General features: G+C 39.7%; 1 protein-coding gene across 1 annotated transcript in view; it reads left to right on the forward strand.

Moving 5' to 3' along the window:
• Window positions 1-5,962: 5,962 nt before the first annotated feature.
• The window catches only part of LOC128636203 (sodium/calcium exchanger 2-like), a 283,465-nt gene continuing 275,292 nt past the window's right edge, over window positions 5,963-14,135 (forward strand). Inside the window, exon 1 of the mRNA XM_053689248.1 lies at window positions 5,963-6,661. Within this exon, the coding sequence (XP_053545223.1) occupies window positions 5,963-6,661 (699 nt within the window). The remainder of the gene's footprint in view (window positions 6,662-14,135) is intronic.

A 14,135-nucleotide genomic window follows, 5' to 3' on the forward strand; every position in this document is an offset into this window, starting at 1 on the left:
TTCCTCTAACAAGAGTTCCATTCCTAGGAACTTTGATAGACTCGGTAGACATGAAGATTTTTCTGACGGAGGTCAGAAAATCAAAAATCTTAACCACCTGCCGAGCACTTCATTCCATTCCTCGGCCGACAGTGGCGAGTGTATGGAGGTAATTGGACTAATTGTAGCGGCAATGGACATAGTTCCGTTTGCTCGCTTACATCTCAGACCACTGCAACTGTGCATGCTCAGACAGTGGAATGGGGATTATGCGGATTTATCTTCGCGGATAAATCTGGATCTAGAGACCAGAGACTCTCTTCTTAGGTGGTTGTCACAGGATCATCTGTCCCAGGGAATGTGCTTCCGAAGGCCAGCATGGGTCATAGTGACGACGGACGCCAGCCTTTTGGGTTGGGTCGCAGTCTGGAATTCCCTGAAGGCTCAGGGTGTGTGGACTCAGCAGGAGGCCCTACTTCCAATAAATATTTTAGAACTGAGAGCGATATTCAACACGCTTCAGGCGTGGCCTCAGCTGGCTTCGACCAGATTCATAAGGTTCCAATCGGACAATATCACGACTGTAGGATATATCAATCATCAGGGGGGAACAAAGAGTTCTCTAGCGATGATAGAGGTTTCCAAAATAATTCGATGGGCAGAGACTCACTCTTGCCATCTATCAGCAATCTATATCCCAGGAGTGGAGAACTGGGAAGCGGATTTTCTAAGTCGTCAGACTTTTCATCCGGGGGAGTGGAAGCTCCATCCGGAGGTGTTTGCACAATTGATTCATCAATGGGGCACACCGGAATTGGATCTGATGGCATCTCGTCAGAATGCCAAACTTCCTTGTTACGGGTCCAGATCAAGGGATCCTCAAGCAGTACTGATAGATGCTCTAGCAGTACCGTGGTCGTTCAACCTGGCTTATGTGTTTCCTCCTTTTCCTCTCCTGCCTCGTCTGATTGCCAGAATCAAACAGGAGAAGGCTTCGGTAATCTTGATAGCGCCTGCGTGGCCACGCAGGACTTAGTATGCAGATCTGGTGGAAATGTCATCTCTGCCACCGTGGAAACTGCCTTTGAGACAGGACCTTCTCATTCCGGGTCCGTTCCAACATTCAAATCTAGTTTCTCTATGGCTGACTGCCTGGAGATTGAACTTTGATTTTATCTAAGCGGAGTTTCTCTGAGTCAGTCATTGACACCTTGATTCAGGCTAGAAAGCCTGTAACTAGGAAAATTTACCATAAGATATGGCGTAAATATCTTTATTGGTGCGAATCCAAAGGCAACTCATGGAGTAAGATCAGGATTCCTATGATTTTGTCCTTTCTCCAAGAAGGATTGGAGAAGGGGTTATCAGCTAGTTCCTTAAAGGGACAGATTTCTGCTTTGTCAATCTTACTACACAAGCGTCTGGCAGATGTTCCAGACGTTCAGTCGTTTTGTCAGGCTTTGGTTAGAATTAAGCCTGTGTTTAAACCTGTTGCTCCGCCATGGAGTTTGAATTTAGTTCTAAATGTTCTTCAAGGGGTTCCGTTTGAACCCATGCATTCCATAGATATTAAACTTCTATCTTGGAAAGTTCTATTTTTAGTTGCTATCTTTTCTGCTCGAAAAATTTCTGAGCTATCTGCGTTACAATGCGACTCGCCTTATCTTATCTTCCATTCTGATAAGGTGGTTTTGCGTACCAAACCTGGATTTCTTCCTAAGGTTGTTTCAAATAAGAATATTAATCAGGAAATTGTTGTTCCTTCTCTGTGTCCTAATCCTTCGTCTAAGAAGGAGCGTCTGTTACATAACTTGGACGTGGTTCGTGCCTTGAAGTTTTACTTGCAAGCGACCAAGGATTTCCGTCAAACATCTTCTCTGTTTGTTGTCTATTCTGGAAAGCGTAGGGGTCAAAAAGCTACGGCTACCTCTCTTTTTGGCTGAAAAGGCATACAAGACTGCTGGACAGCAGCCTCCTGAAAAAATTACAGCTCATTCTACTAGAGCGGTGGCTTCCACATCGGCTTTTAAAAACGATGCTTCTGTTGAACAGATTTGTAAGGTCGCGACTTGGTCTTCCCTTCATACCTTTTCCAAATTTTACAAATTTGATACTTTTGCTTCTTCTGAGGCTATTTTTGGGAGAAATGTTCTTCAAGCAGTGGTGCCTTCCGTTTAGGTATCTGTCTTGTCCCTCCCGTTCATCCGTGTCCTGTAGCTTTGGTATTGTATCCCACAAGTAAAGGATAAATCCGTGGACTCGTCGTATCTTATAGAAGAAAAGGAAATTTATGCTTACCTGATAAATTGATTTCTTCTATGATACGACGAGTCCATTGCCCGCCCTGTCAATTTAAGACAGATTATATTTTTTGATTTAAAACTTCAGTCACCTCTGCACCTTATAGTTTCTCCTTTTTCTTCCTATACCTTCGGTCAAATGACTGGGGGGTGGAGTCAAGGGAGGAGCTATATAGACAGCTCTGCTGTGGTGCTCTTTGCCACTTCCTGTTAGCAGGAGGATAATATCCCGCAAGTAAAGGATGTGGACTTGAAGTATCATAGAAGAAATCAATTTACCAGGTAAGCATAAATTTCCTTTTCATTATTTTATTATTTTTCTGTACACACAAATGCTTCCTTATCTTATTTCTGTCTGTATACCAAATCCCAATACTTAACACAATGTAATATTTTATTATTTATTTCTCCTACCTACCACTGGGAGTGTAATTTCCTCTGCTGACTATGTTTACACAGCTTTTCTATAGCCAATACTTAAGTATAGAAACTTTCAGTATAGGTAGGGATATCACAGACAAACTCAGCTATACCAAATGCCAAAATAAAGGTAAAGGATCTACTTGTAAACAATTTAATACTCCCCAACAGGGAGATCATTGGGAACAAATTGAAATTGAATGAGTTGAATTTTCGGATCTTAGTAAATCACACAGATAGTTAGTGACTTCCCAAAAAATATATGAGGTGAAAAGAAATAACAGAATTGCTCCAATTAACCATGTACTGCATGCAGGGCTGTCATCTGCCCATCACAAAAACACTGTGCGATCAGTTACAACGCTAGATGTAGGTCAAACAGTGTCAAGGCGTTTTTCTACCACAACACTCGCAGGGGCAGCCCTCATAGAATTCTATAAAAAAGGGGTGTCCCTGTGAGTGGCGAGATTTCTCCCATACAAATAATGAGAACTCTTTGCTAGGCAAAACTTCGTATTGGAGGGCGAAGTACAGAGGGGAAAACCAGCGTGTTTTAAATCATGAATATTATGCTTAATACAAATCAAATGACACTGTTTTCAGTGCACTGCACCTTTAAGGGACAATCTATTAAAAAAAAAAAACTTTCATGATTTAAATAGGGCATGTAATTTTAAACAACTTTCAATGTACTTTTATCATCAGTTTTGCTTTGTTCTCTTGGTATTGTTAGTTGAAAGCTAAACCTAGGAGGCTCATATTCTAATTTCTTAGCCTTTTAAGGCCTCCTCTTATCTGAATGCATTTTTTATTTTTTTCCTTAACTAGAGGGTGTTAGTTCACGTGTGCCATATAGATAACATTGTGCTCATGCAAGTGGAGTTACAGAGGAGTCAGCACTGATTGGCTAAAATGCAAGTCTGTCAGAAGAACTGAAATAAAGGGGCAGTCTGCTGAGGCTTAGATACAAGGTAATCACAGAGGTAAAAAGTATATTAATATAACTGTGTTGGTTATGCAAAACTGGGGAATGGGTAATAAAGGGATTATCTTTCTTTTTAAACAATACAAATTCTGGTGTAGACTGTCCCTTTAAATTTACTGTAATTTTCGTATAGTTTTACTTTCAGAATAATTAGTGTTTTGAGTATTTTGATTAAAGCGTGCCACTTTTTAACTGGCAAGAAAAACTGTGAGAACTGTAGTGCAAAAATGTTTATAGAATTTCGCTGGGATTTGAGATTTTTTTTTATATACGCCTATGTTCAGCCCTTTTTACTAAAAAACAACAATTATACTTTGTATTTTGTACTTTTAAGTACAAATTCCTTGTTTTTTATGCACACCCAGTCTACCCAAGAATGTTTATTGTTTAAAAAGATAGATAATCCCTTTATTACCCATTCCCCAGTTTTGCATAACCAACAGTTATATTAATATACTTTTTACCTCTGTGATTACCTTGTATCTAAACCTCTGCTGACTGCCCCCCTTATCTCAGTGCTTTTGACAGACATGGATTTTAGCCAACCAGTGCTGACTCATAAATAACTAAATTATTTTATTACATTTATTTTGTAATGCAGAGCTTAACTGCTGATAGACTCTATGGGGGCAGGGATTTATCAAGCAGCGGATGCTACTTGCTCCGACCGATGTTTCCGTTGCGGGCTGCAATTATCCTGATCAGATACGATCGGAATGATTGAGACCCCCTGTTAGCGGCCGCTTGACCGCAAATGTGCAGGGGGCGACATTGCACAAGCATTTCACCAGAAATGCTTGTGCAATGTTAAATGCCGACAGCATATGCTGTCGGCATTTAGCAATGCAGGACGGACATGATTCGTTATAGAGAATCATGTCCGCCCAGGGTTTGACAAATCTACTCCTATGAGTTTAAAAGTACTTATAAAGCGAGGGCAGAGCTAGCCATCGACCTGAGCAGCGCACTTTGGTGGAGCTCCTGGTAAAAACTGTGCATTATCATTGTTTTTCCACAAACAAAAGGGGCAAATTGACTGAAATAACCCCCTGGAGGCCAGCCTTGCAAGAGTAAACGCTTTTAGAAAGACTTTGGACGGTTTGAGCAGGCTCGTAGAAAACCGGAATATCAGGACTGCCATACTTTCAGGAAAGTCCATGGCTGCGGCCTGCTCTGGGCCTCGCGGCCATTCCAAAGAAAGAGGTAACACTGGAAACCCCATTGAAAGCCTACGTAAAGCAGGAGATCTCATTAAAAGGACAGCGGTTGTGAGATATAAGCACCATTTGCCTGCAAGGAGCTGAAAGTGATAAGGAGGCCCTAAATCTAAGCGGTCCACTCCTCACAGCGTGTGTAGATATGGGCGTGGCCTTACGCGTTTCGTGGGACTCCTCCCCACTTCGTCAGAGTGATTCAGGCGTTAAAAGCATTCTACATGTGATTTTACTAAAAGACCTTTGGACACGGTAACATTTGAAAGAGACTCTGGGACATTGCATATACGGTTTTGACTGTGACTGTTTGACCGGAGACCACGGACCTTTGGGAACAAGTATACGGCTTGATGGAGAGCGGCAGCCTGTATATGTGGTGACTGAAGGGGAAACCCATTGCACCGGAGGGGGTTCGTGGTGAGCCAGACCATTGGTCCATTTTATTTTGTGCCCTATACATACCTCATTTGTTTGAGGTTGAAAAGTGTGAGTGTGTTTCTTGTAATCTTTGCATTAAAATCTACGTTTTTATTATACTGCACTCAGATCAGTCCCTTGCGCTCCTGTCCTCTTTTCTTCGGGTGTATACCACAGTTAAGAGACTTTTGACAACCTGTTTGCTTCCTTCCCTGGGCCTGAGATGTCACTTAGGGCCTGGGATACCGTGGGAGGCGTGCCGAGTAGGCCCTAGAACTGACGCCCTAATGTCCTCAGATAATTATTCTGTCAAGAACAACCAGATCTAAAGAGATGATGCAGCATTAAAACCATACTCTGGATGTGGACTCAGTGGGTCTCCCTTGTTTTGCACCCCTTATAAAGCACTCCAACATTATTGTGATATAGTGCCCTGACTTCTGAATCCAGCTTCATTGAACCATACACCACCTTTTATTTAAAATGAAGGGACGGAATCAATCTGTCAAGGACTGCCTCTCAAGGTCCCAACTTATAAAAAGCAGAATTCTCAACCTTCCTCTACCAAAAGCCCTTCTACACTGTCGACCGCGGCCTCATCAAATGGTGAGCTTTTGCAGCAGATCAAACAACTATTCAAAGAGGAGATGAGAGCTGCCCTCTCTGAATTGAAACAGGACATTTCTGATAATGGAGACTACACTGCTTCTTTGGAAGATAGAGTGGATGATATTTCAGATAAAATACCCAATCTCCAATCAACCATAAACTCGCAACAAGAACAGATCCAAAAGCTGGAGGATTCTTTGGAAGACCTTGAGAATAGGTCCATTAGAATCTGTAACCTCCCTGAATCCTACACCAACCTGTCAGAAACACTTAAAAAGCTCTTTCAGCAGATACTGCCAGAGATGGATTCATCATTATTTCTCATGGATAGAGAGCACGGGGCATTAGCCAAACCGCCTGCCCCATCAGCCACAAGAGATGTGATAACCAAACTTCACTATTTCCACGTCAAGGATCAAATCATGCAGGCAGTGCGTAAATTGCCTAAAGTTACCTTTGAAGGGCATACCCTACAATTATTCACGGAACTCTCACCAACTACTCTCAGGAGAAGAAGAGATCTTAAACCTGTTGTTTCAGTTTTGATCAAGGCTCAAATTAAATGCAGGTGGGGTTTCCCATTTAAGCTTATCTTCATGCATGAAAGAACATCCTACTTCTGCTCATCCCTTTCTGAGGGGCAGGCAATCCTAGAAAAATTACAACTGGAAAAAACTTCCGTGGAGGCTTCTTCCCCAAAACCTCAGCGTAAAGCAATAGCAAGGGACTGGACACCAGTTAGCATAAATGGAAAGAGCCCCAGGCCCAGACAGGGGCCAGAGAATCCCACCTGAAGACACCACATTGGGTCTCCTGGGTTCTAGCTGTTATAACTTTAGTTGATAGTCCTCTTCCTATGGGGGATAAGTATATGGGTCTGTTTATGTTTCCACGCCCCCCCCCCCCTAGCTTTTGAGCTAAGTTTGGAATCTCTCAGTGTCTACTGCCTATCCCTTCCCTTTAACCCCCTTACCCAACCCCTCCCGCCCCACTGAGTCCACTAATTTCCCACCCAATCATGGGCGACGTTAGGTTACCCACTGTTCATGTGTTAATTAACCTGAATCTCAGGTTGTATATGTTGTTGGTTTTACTTATTGTATTAAGGTTACATTTGTTTGTTTGCAATGTTCACTTTTATTTCCTCAACAGGTTACGTTCTCGGAATCAGTCACTCTTAGGTTGTATTCTGTTGCATTAGCTTAGGTCCAACTTAATTGCTTCCTAGAAGTGTATTATTGATATTTGCAAAAAAAATTGGGCATACTATCATAATAGTCTGAACTCCTAGTCACCTACTGCAATGACGCTTAATGTAATTACACATAATGTTAGAGGTTTACACTCTAATGTGAAAAGATTCAAGGCCATTACTACCTATAAGTTCCTGAATGCACACATTGTATTTATGCAGGAAACGCATTTCACCAAACCTTAACCCCCAAATATTGTGATAAAGCCTACTCCCAACAATTTCACGCCACTTGTCAAAAAGACGATAGTCTTAACTTCCAAGAAGAAGAATCCTTTATAGATAAACAAGGACGCTATATAATTTTGAGAGGCAAAATTCATGACACCCCAGTAGTTATTGGGAATGTATCCGCTCCAAATGATTCTCAAGCCCCTTTCTTGTCTAAGATCAGTAAACTACTGATAAATTGGAAACAATGCAGATTAATTATCGGTGGAGATTTTAACCTAGTGGTAGACCCCGAATTAGACAGGTCCAGAATTGGACTCCCCTCTCAGTCCCGGAATACCAAAAAAATACTGTATGATTTTCTGTTAGATCACAATTTGCTTGACAGTTGGAGGGCCCACAATGGCAAATGTAGGGACTACACCTTCTATTCAACAGCACATAAGGTCTATTCCAGAATCAATCAAATCCTAGTAAGCCAAATCTTAGCGCCGTTGATTATTAACTCTGACATTGTCGCCAATACCTGGTCGGACCACAACTTAGTCTTAACTAAGCTATCAGGACTAGTAGACCCTCTTAGAAACAAAAGTTGGACACTGAACCCTTCCTTATTTAAGGATAAAATATTCATGCAAACACTGAAGGAGGAAATTAGAGACTTCCTTGATAGTAATCACCAATCAGTAGAGAATCACTCGTATGTGTGGGGGCTTTTAACATTTTTACCCGTGGAATTCTGATTAGAGAATTCAGTAGCAAGACAAAAAAAGCGCAACTTCTTATAGATAGAATTAAAGAAGAAATCAAACAGCTACACACTCAGCACTGCTCCACACATAGCCCCACAACACTTCAAACTTTAAATTCCAAGAGAGCGGATCTTGATGTATTACTGTCCCAAGAAGCTGCCAGATCCCTAAAAATTGTCAAAACGCAGTATTTCATCTATGCCAATAAGCCTGACAAAATGCTGCCTAATAAATTAAAAGATTTAACGAGACTAACAACAATCCCACAACTACAAAAACCTGATGGGTCCACCACCAACCATCCACAGATAATTGCAGACACATTTGCCTCATTCTATCAATCACTATACGCCCTCCCCTGAAACACTAATAGTCATAAGTATGCAGTCAATACTCGAGACTTTTTACATAAGTGTAGTTTACCCAAACTAGACACAACTGACTTGGACAGCTTAAATGCTATAATTACCCTTATTGAGGTTAGACAGACGATAAAAAATTGAAATCTAACAAAGCTCCTGGTCCGGATGGATACACTAGTGTTTTTCATAAACTGTTTTAGGATGAACTGGGTCCTTCACTAGTTTGCACCTTCAATCATATGCTGGAGGGGGGACATATTCCTAGAGAATTTTTAATTGCCCGGATCTCAGTTATCCCAAAACCAGGCAAAAGTAAGCAACAGTGTAAGAATTATAGGCAGATATCCTTGATAAATCAATATATTAAAATCTTCTCCAAAATACTAGCATCTAGACTTAATAAATTAATGCCCAAACTTATCCACCCGGACCAGGTGGGATTTATAACGAATAGAGAGGCCCCAGATAATGTTAGAAAAGTGATAGATAGAACTTTGCGTTGGTGAATACGTTGCCTTCTCTGTTTCTGTCCTTGGATGCAGAGAAGGCATTTGACCGCATCTATTGGGACTATTTAGATGCGGTTTTAGTTACAATGGGCATAACTGGTAAATTTAGAACTGCAATCTCCTCTATCTATTCCCATCCGTCAGCCTTTGTCAAAATAACTGGGTATAAATCGAAGTCTATAAATATTGCCAATGGGACTAGACAGGGATGCCTTCTTTCCCAATTGCTTTTTGCACTTTGCATTGAGCCTCTTGCGGCACATATACACCAAAACATAGATATAGCAGGAATATCTGTAAATTCCAAGGAATATAAAATTAGTCTGTTTGTGGCTGATGTCATTCTCTCTATCACTAAGCCCCTAATCTACCTACCTCTAATATACTCCACTATTGCCAAGTTCACTGAGATATCAGGATATAAAATCATCAATGACAAATGTGAGGCTATCAGTGTTAAAGAGACACTCAGGTCAAATTAAACTTTAATGATTCAGATAGAGCATGCAATTATAAACAACTTTCCAATTTGCATCCATTAAAAAATGTGCACAGTCTTTTTATATTTACACTTTTTGAGTCACCAGCTCCTACTGAGCATGTGCAAGAATTCACAGCATATACGTATATGCATTTGTGATTGGCTGATTGCTGTCACATGGTACAGGGGGAGTGGAAATCTACATGAATTTAAAATGTGTTAGAAAATCTAATACTTATTTGATGTTCAGACTAACTGCTATTGCATTGTCTTTGTATCATGTATTTGTTGATTTAGCAAATCTGCTTTATTGACTGGTCCTTTAACCTACTATCGCACACCAAAAACTCTGAGGAAGCGTTCTGTGAAACGCGCGTCAGGGGTCCAGCAGGAGCAGCTTTGTCTCTCCTGTCTGCCGTTTTTAACTGCTTACCCTTGTGCAAAAATTATACAAAAAATTCTTTTGCTAATAGCGGGTCAATCATGGTGCTTACTTTAGACTAATAGTTAAAAGTTAAATTAGCCCTCGGATTGTAAGGGCTTAGCTTATGTTATATACAATTCTAAGTATGCCCATGTTGATCTATATATCTATGCACAACAAATATGCATGATTGGGTTTAAGTGTTTTTAATTTTCTAACCGCTACCACTGTGTGAATGTTGGTTCCTAGTCGCTTTAATAAAGCTTTAATAAAGATTATAAGGTATTAATGTTATGGAACTTTTTAAAAAAAACAATATAATATAAAATCTATCTGAATCCATTATTTGGAGTTTATATGATATACAATCTGTGGCAATCTCTGCTGTGAATTCTATTGTATTCCTCATACAATTAGTCTTTCTAGTTGTTTAGGGCAAGAGTAGTTGAAGTAATGGGAAGTTCATGTAAAGGGAATGACACTTACCTTGAACAACTCTGTCTCACTAAACAGCACTATACTATTTTTAATAATCCATCAACAGCAACCAAACTCCCCTTTATGCACAAATGGGAAGACAACTTTAACTTTGCATGGTCATTTGAGAAATGGAACACTATTCTATATAAGGGTACCTCATTTTCAATTTGTGCCCATTTAAAAGAGAACTATATGAAAGTAGCATTCAGATGGTATTTCCATCCTTCTAGACTACATAGTACAGATCCAGATAGGGGGAAATGTTTGAGAGGTTGTGACGAGCGAGGGACATACCCACACATGTGGTGGCATTGCCACCATGTCTCTAGTATTTGGTCACAAACGTCGAAATTACTAAGTAACATTTTTGATACCACCATAAAATTGACCCCCACTCAGGCCCTCATGTCACAAAATAAATTTGTATTTCTTATTTGCACAATAGTTAGACTCAGTGACTCCTTCTTTCCAACTGGTTAGAAACAAAATTGATTATTACTATCAGATGAGCAGTAATGCTGCTGACTTATTAGATACTAAAGAGCAGTTTATTTCTCTTTGGGAACCGTGGATTATGTACTTAGAAGCAAGAACTAGACGACAACTCGACATAAACACTTTTATAGCTTCTCAAATGTAACTAAAGTATTTGTATAAACTGTAAGGGCTCAACACGAGGGTTGGAATGTTTACCAGAAATTTGATGTCAAGTTTGTGTTTTCTAGGTATTATCTATCACTGAGTTTATACTAACTTTATAGATTGTTGAGAATGAACATTATGTGTACCACTTCGACTGAGGTTCAAGTGACATGAACATGGACACTAACACCCTTTACAGTACTCATTGCCGATTTTTGTTCAATATACCAAACTGATGCCTTTGCAGTGATTACTTGATTGTGATCATAACTTGTAACTGTATGCTCTGTTTTCTATTATGTTATTTGTGATTTTTATACGTGAGGAAAAAATAAAAAAAATCTTTTTTAATTAAAAGTACTTATAATGCATAACTTCTGGTCTTCAGTTAGGAGCCAGAGGCAATACAGCTAATCGGAGGCTGTATTGGCTGAGCCATAAAGACAAACTAAATGCTTCATTGCCAGTAGGATTCAGCATCACACATTGTAATGCCCAGCAAAGCATATGCAGTGATACATCAGTGGTTCCAAACTCTAAAACTACTGCTACTGTTTAAATTTCCTGCACATCCCCCTCTTTTGCACTTTGAGTTTTGGAGACTACGTAGCCTCCTCATATAGTGGGGCTTTGATAAAGGCCCTCTGAGAACCAAAACTGTCTGGGAGGTAAGATGGGACTCCCCGTCCCCTCCTGTCAGACTCCTATCAATCTCATATCTTGTACTTATGAATCCTCCAGTCTTTTACAAATCCCCCCAATACGGCACTGGGAATCTTCCTTAGCGGTCTCACATGAACCACAACAATGGCGGGTTGCGGTCCAACTCCCCAAAAAAGCTATACACTGTACAACTTTGTATGAGTTGTTTCTCAAGGTCGTGCTCCAATGGCATATGACTCCTATCCGCCTTTTTAAAATTTCGCCCGTTAACTCACCTAAGTGCTGGAGGGGATGCGAGGACTTGGGAACCTCTCAACATATTTGGTGGTCTTGTCCACAGATTCAGCCGCTCTGGCAGAAGGCAATCCAATATTGCTCTTCAGGGGGTATCCATTTACCCATGTCATCAAGTACATGTCTATTTCACATTTTGCCCAGGCAGTTGACCCTGCCTCAAAAATTGTTCTGAATCTACCTATTCTTAGCCGTTAAAGGGCCACTAAACCCAAAATCTTTCTTTCATGATTCAGATAGAGAATAGAAATTTAAACAACATTACAATTTACTTCCTTTATTTATTTTGCTTCATTTTTTAAATATCCTTAGTTGAAGAAAAAGCAATGCACATGGTGAGCCAATCACACGAGGCTTCTATGTGCAGCAACCAATCAGCAGCTAGTGAGCATATCTAGATATGCTTTTCATCAAAGAATATCAAGAGAATAAAACAAATTAGATAATATAAGTAAATTAGAAAGATGTTTAAAATTGCATTCTCTTTCTAAATCATAAAAGAAAAAATGTGGGTGGCATGTCCCTTTAAACTAGCTGTGGCCCGTATGTGGCTACAGCGTGTTTCACCCTCTTGGGAGCAAGTGACTGACATCTTAAACTTTGTTAAGAAAATGGAATCCTATGTCTCCCACATTCATGGGTCAGAGGACCTCCAGATCAAAATCTGGGCATACAGCCCAGAGTAATTCTTACTGCAAATATTATGGGGTACTCATGGTTCCTTAGTGTTTTTCTTTTCTAATACTATACGAACAATCTTACCTATTCAGGCCCCCCCCCTTCCTTCCCTAGAATGAATCCGATTCCCCCTTGCCTTTTTCCTAAAATCCCTCTCCCATATACCCCACCCTCTGTTTTTTTTTTTGGTTTGGTTTTTTTTTTCTCTCTCCCCCCCCCCCCCCCCCATATCTGATAGCTTGGCACAGTCTCTATATGGTTTGACTAATATATCTGATTTGCAATGTTCTATGGTTAAGTTATGATGTTGGTAAGAACAGTTATGATATGACCTTTATATTATGTGGAAAATGCTGATCTATCTGGACAATTAGCAATGTGTCTGTCTTCCCACAGCAACTGGCCTTTAGCACTCCCATCTGGAGAGGTGGGGGAAAGATTGGAGATCCACAGGCAATTGACTCTAACATTCAGCATTCTCTCTTGTGTCTCTTATTATGTGTGTCTGTTCTATATATTGTAATTTCCTATTAGTACTGTATTATGTACTATTGATATTTACATATATGCTTTTGATGCTCTTATGTTCACTCATCTTTTAAAACAATAAAAAATTATTATAAAAAAAAAAAAAATTCCTGCACGTCAAGAATGTTATAGATGTCAAGAGCATATACAGGTATCTGGCTCTATGGCTTGGCTGATATGGCCTCTGATTCGTTGCAGTTAAAGGCATAATCTACTGTGATTATGTTATATGTTACCAATGATACCTGCTGGAGTGCTTAAATTGTTTAGAAATAGCTCATTTAGCTTTATTTTGCATTTGGAATAGATCATTTTGCCTATTTTATCCCCCGATATACAGAAAATGTCAATGAATTACTGTTTATACTTAGAAAAGCTATGTAAACAAAAAGCTTTAGAAGAAATCACTGCTGTTGTTGAGTAGAGTGTCTAATAAGATGTATTGTTCATTGATCTTTCTTAGTACTAGTCTTATTGTGTATACAGAGATAAGGATGATTTTTTTAAATATAGGGAGATAAGATAATTAGGTCTGCTCTCCCTGCAAGCATAGCCAGTTTGATTGGGTTTTGGCTTCAATTAGCAGAGGTAGCTATTTCCTATAGACAAATATAACTACAAGTTTCCATACATTTATACTCTGCAGCTGGTATAACAAGTCATTGTAAACACATTAAGGGCAAAACAATTATACAGTACACTGTCCCTTTAAGTTACTGCATCTCATGTTGCTTTCAGATACGTGTGTTACTTGTGCAGTGTTTGTCTTTTTTATGTCTATTTTTTGGACACTGGATTATATATTAAGCACCTTTTTATTATTTCGGACTTCCCTTTATTTGTAAAGTTGTGTAATCACTTTCAACATATTTGATTAAAGGAACATTCTAAAACAAAATTGTTATGCTCTAATTCTATAGAACATTTAATTTTCTTATTACTGACTCAAGCTTACTGTGTTTTTAAATGGGCATG

Source organism: Bombina bombina, chromosome 7 (genome assembly GCF_027579735.1).
Source record: "Bombina bombina isolate aBomBom1 chromosome 7, aBomBom1.pri, whole genome shotgun sequence".
Lineage (NCBI taxonomy): Eukaryota > Metazoa > Chordata > Amphibia > Anura > Bombinatoridae > Bombina > Bombina bombina.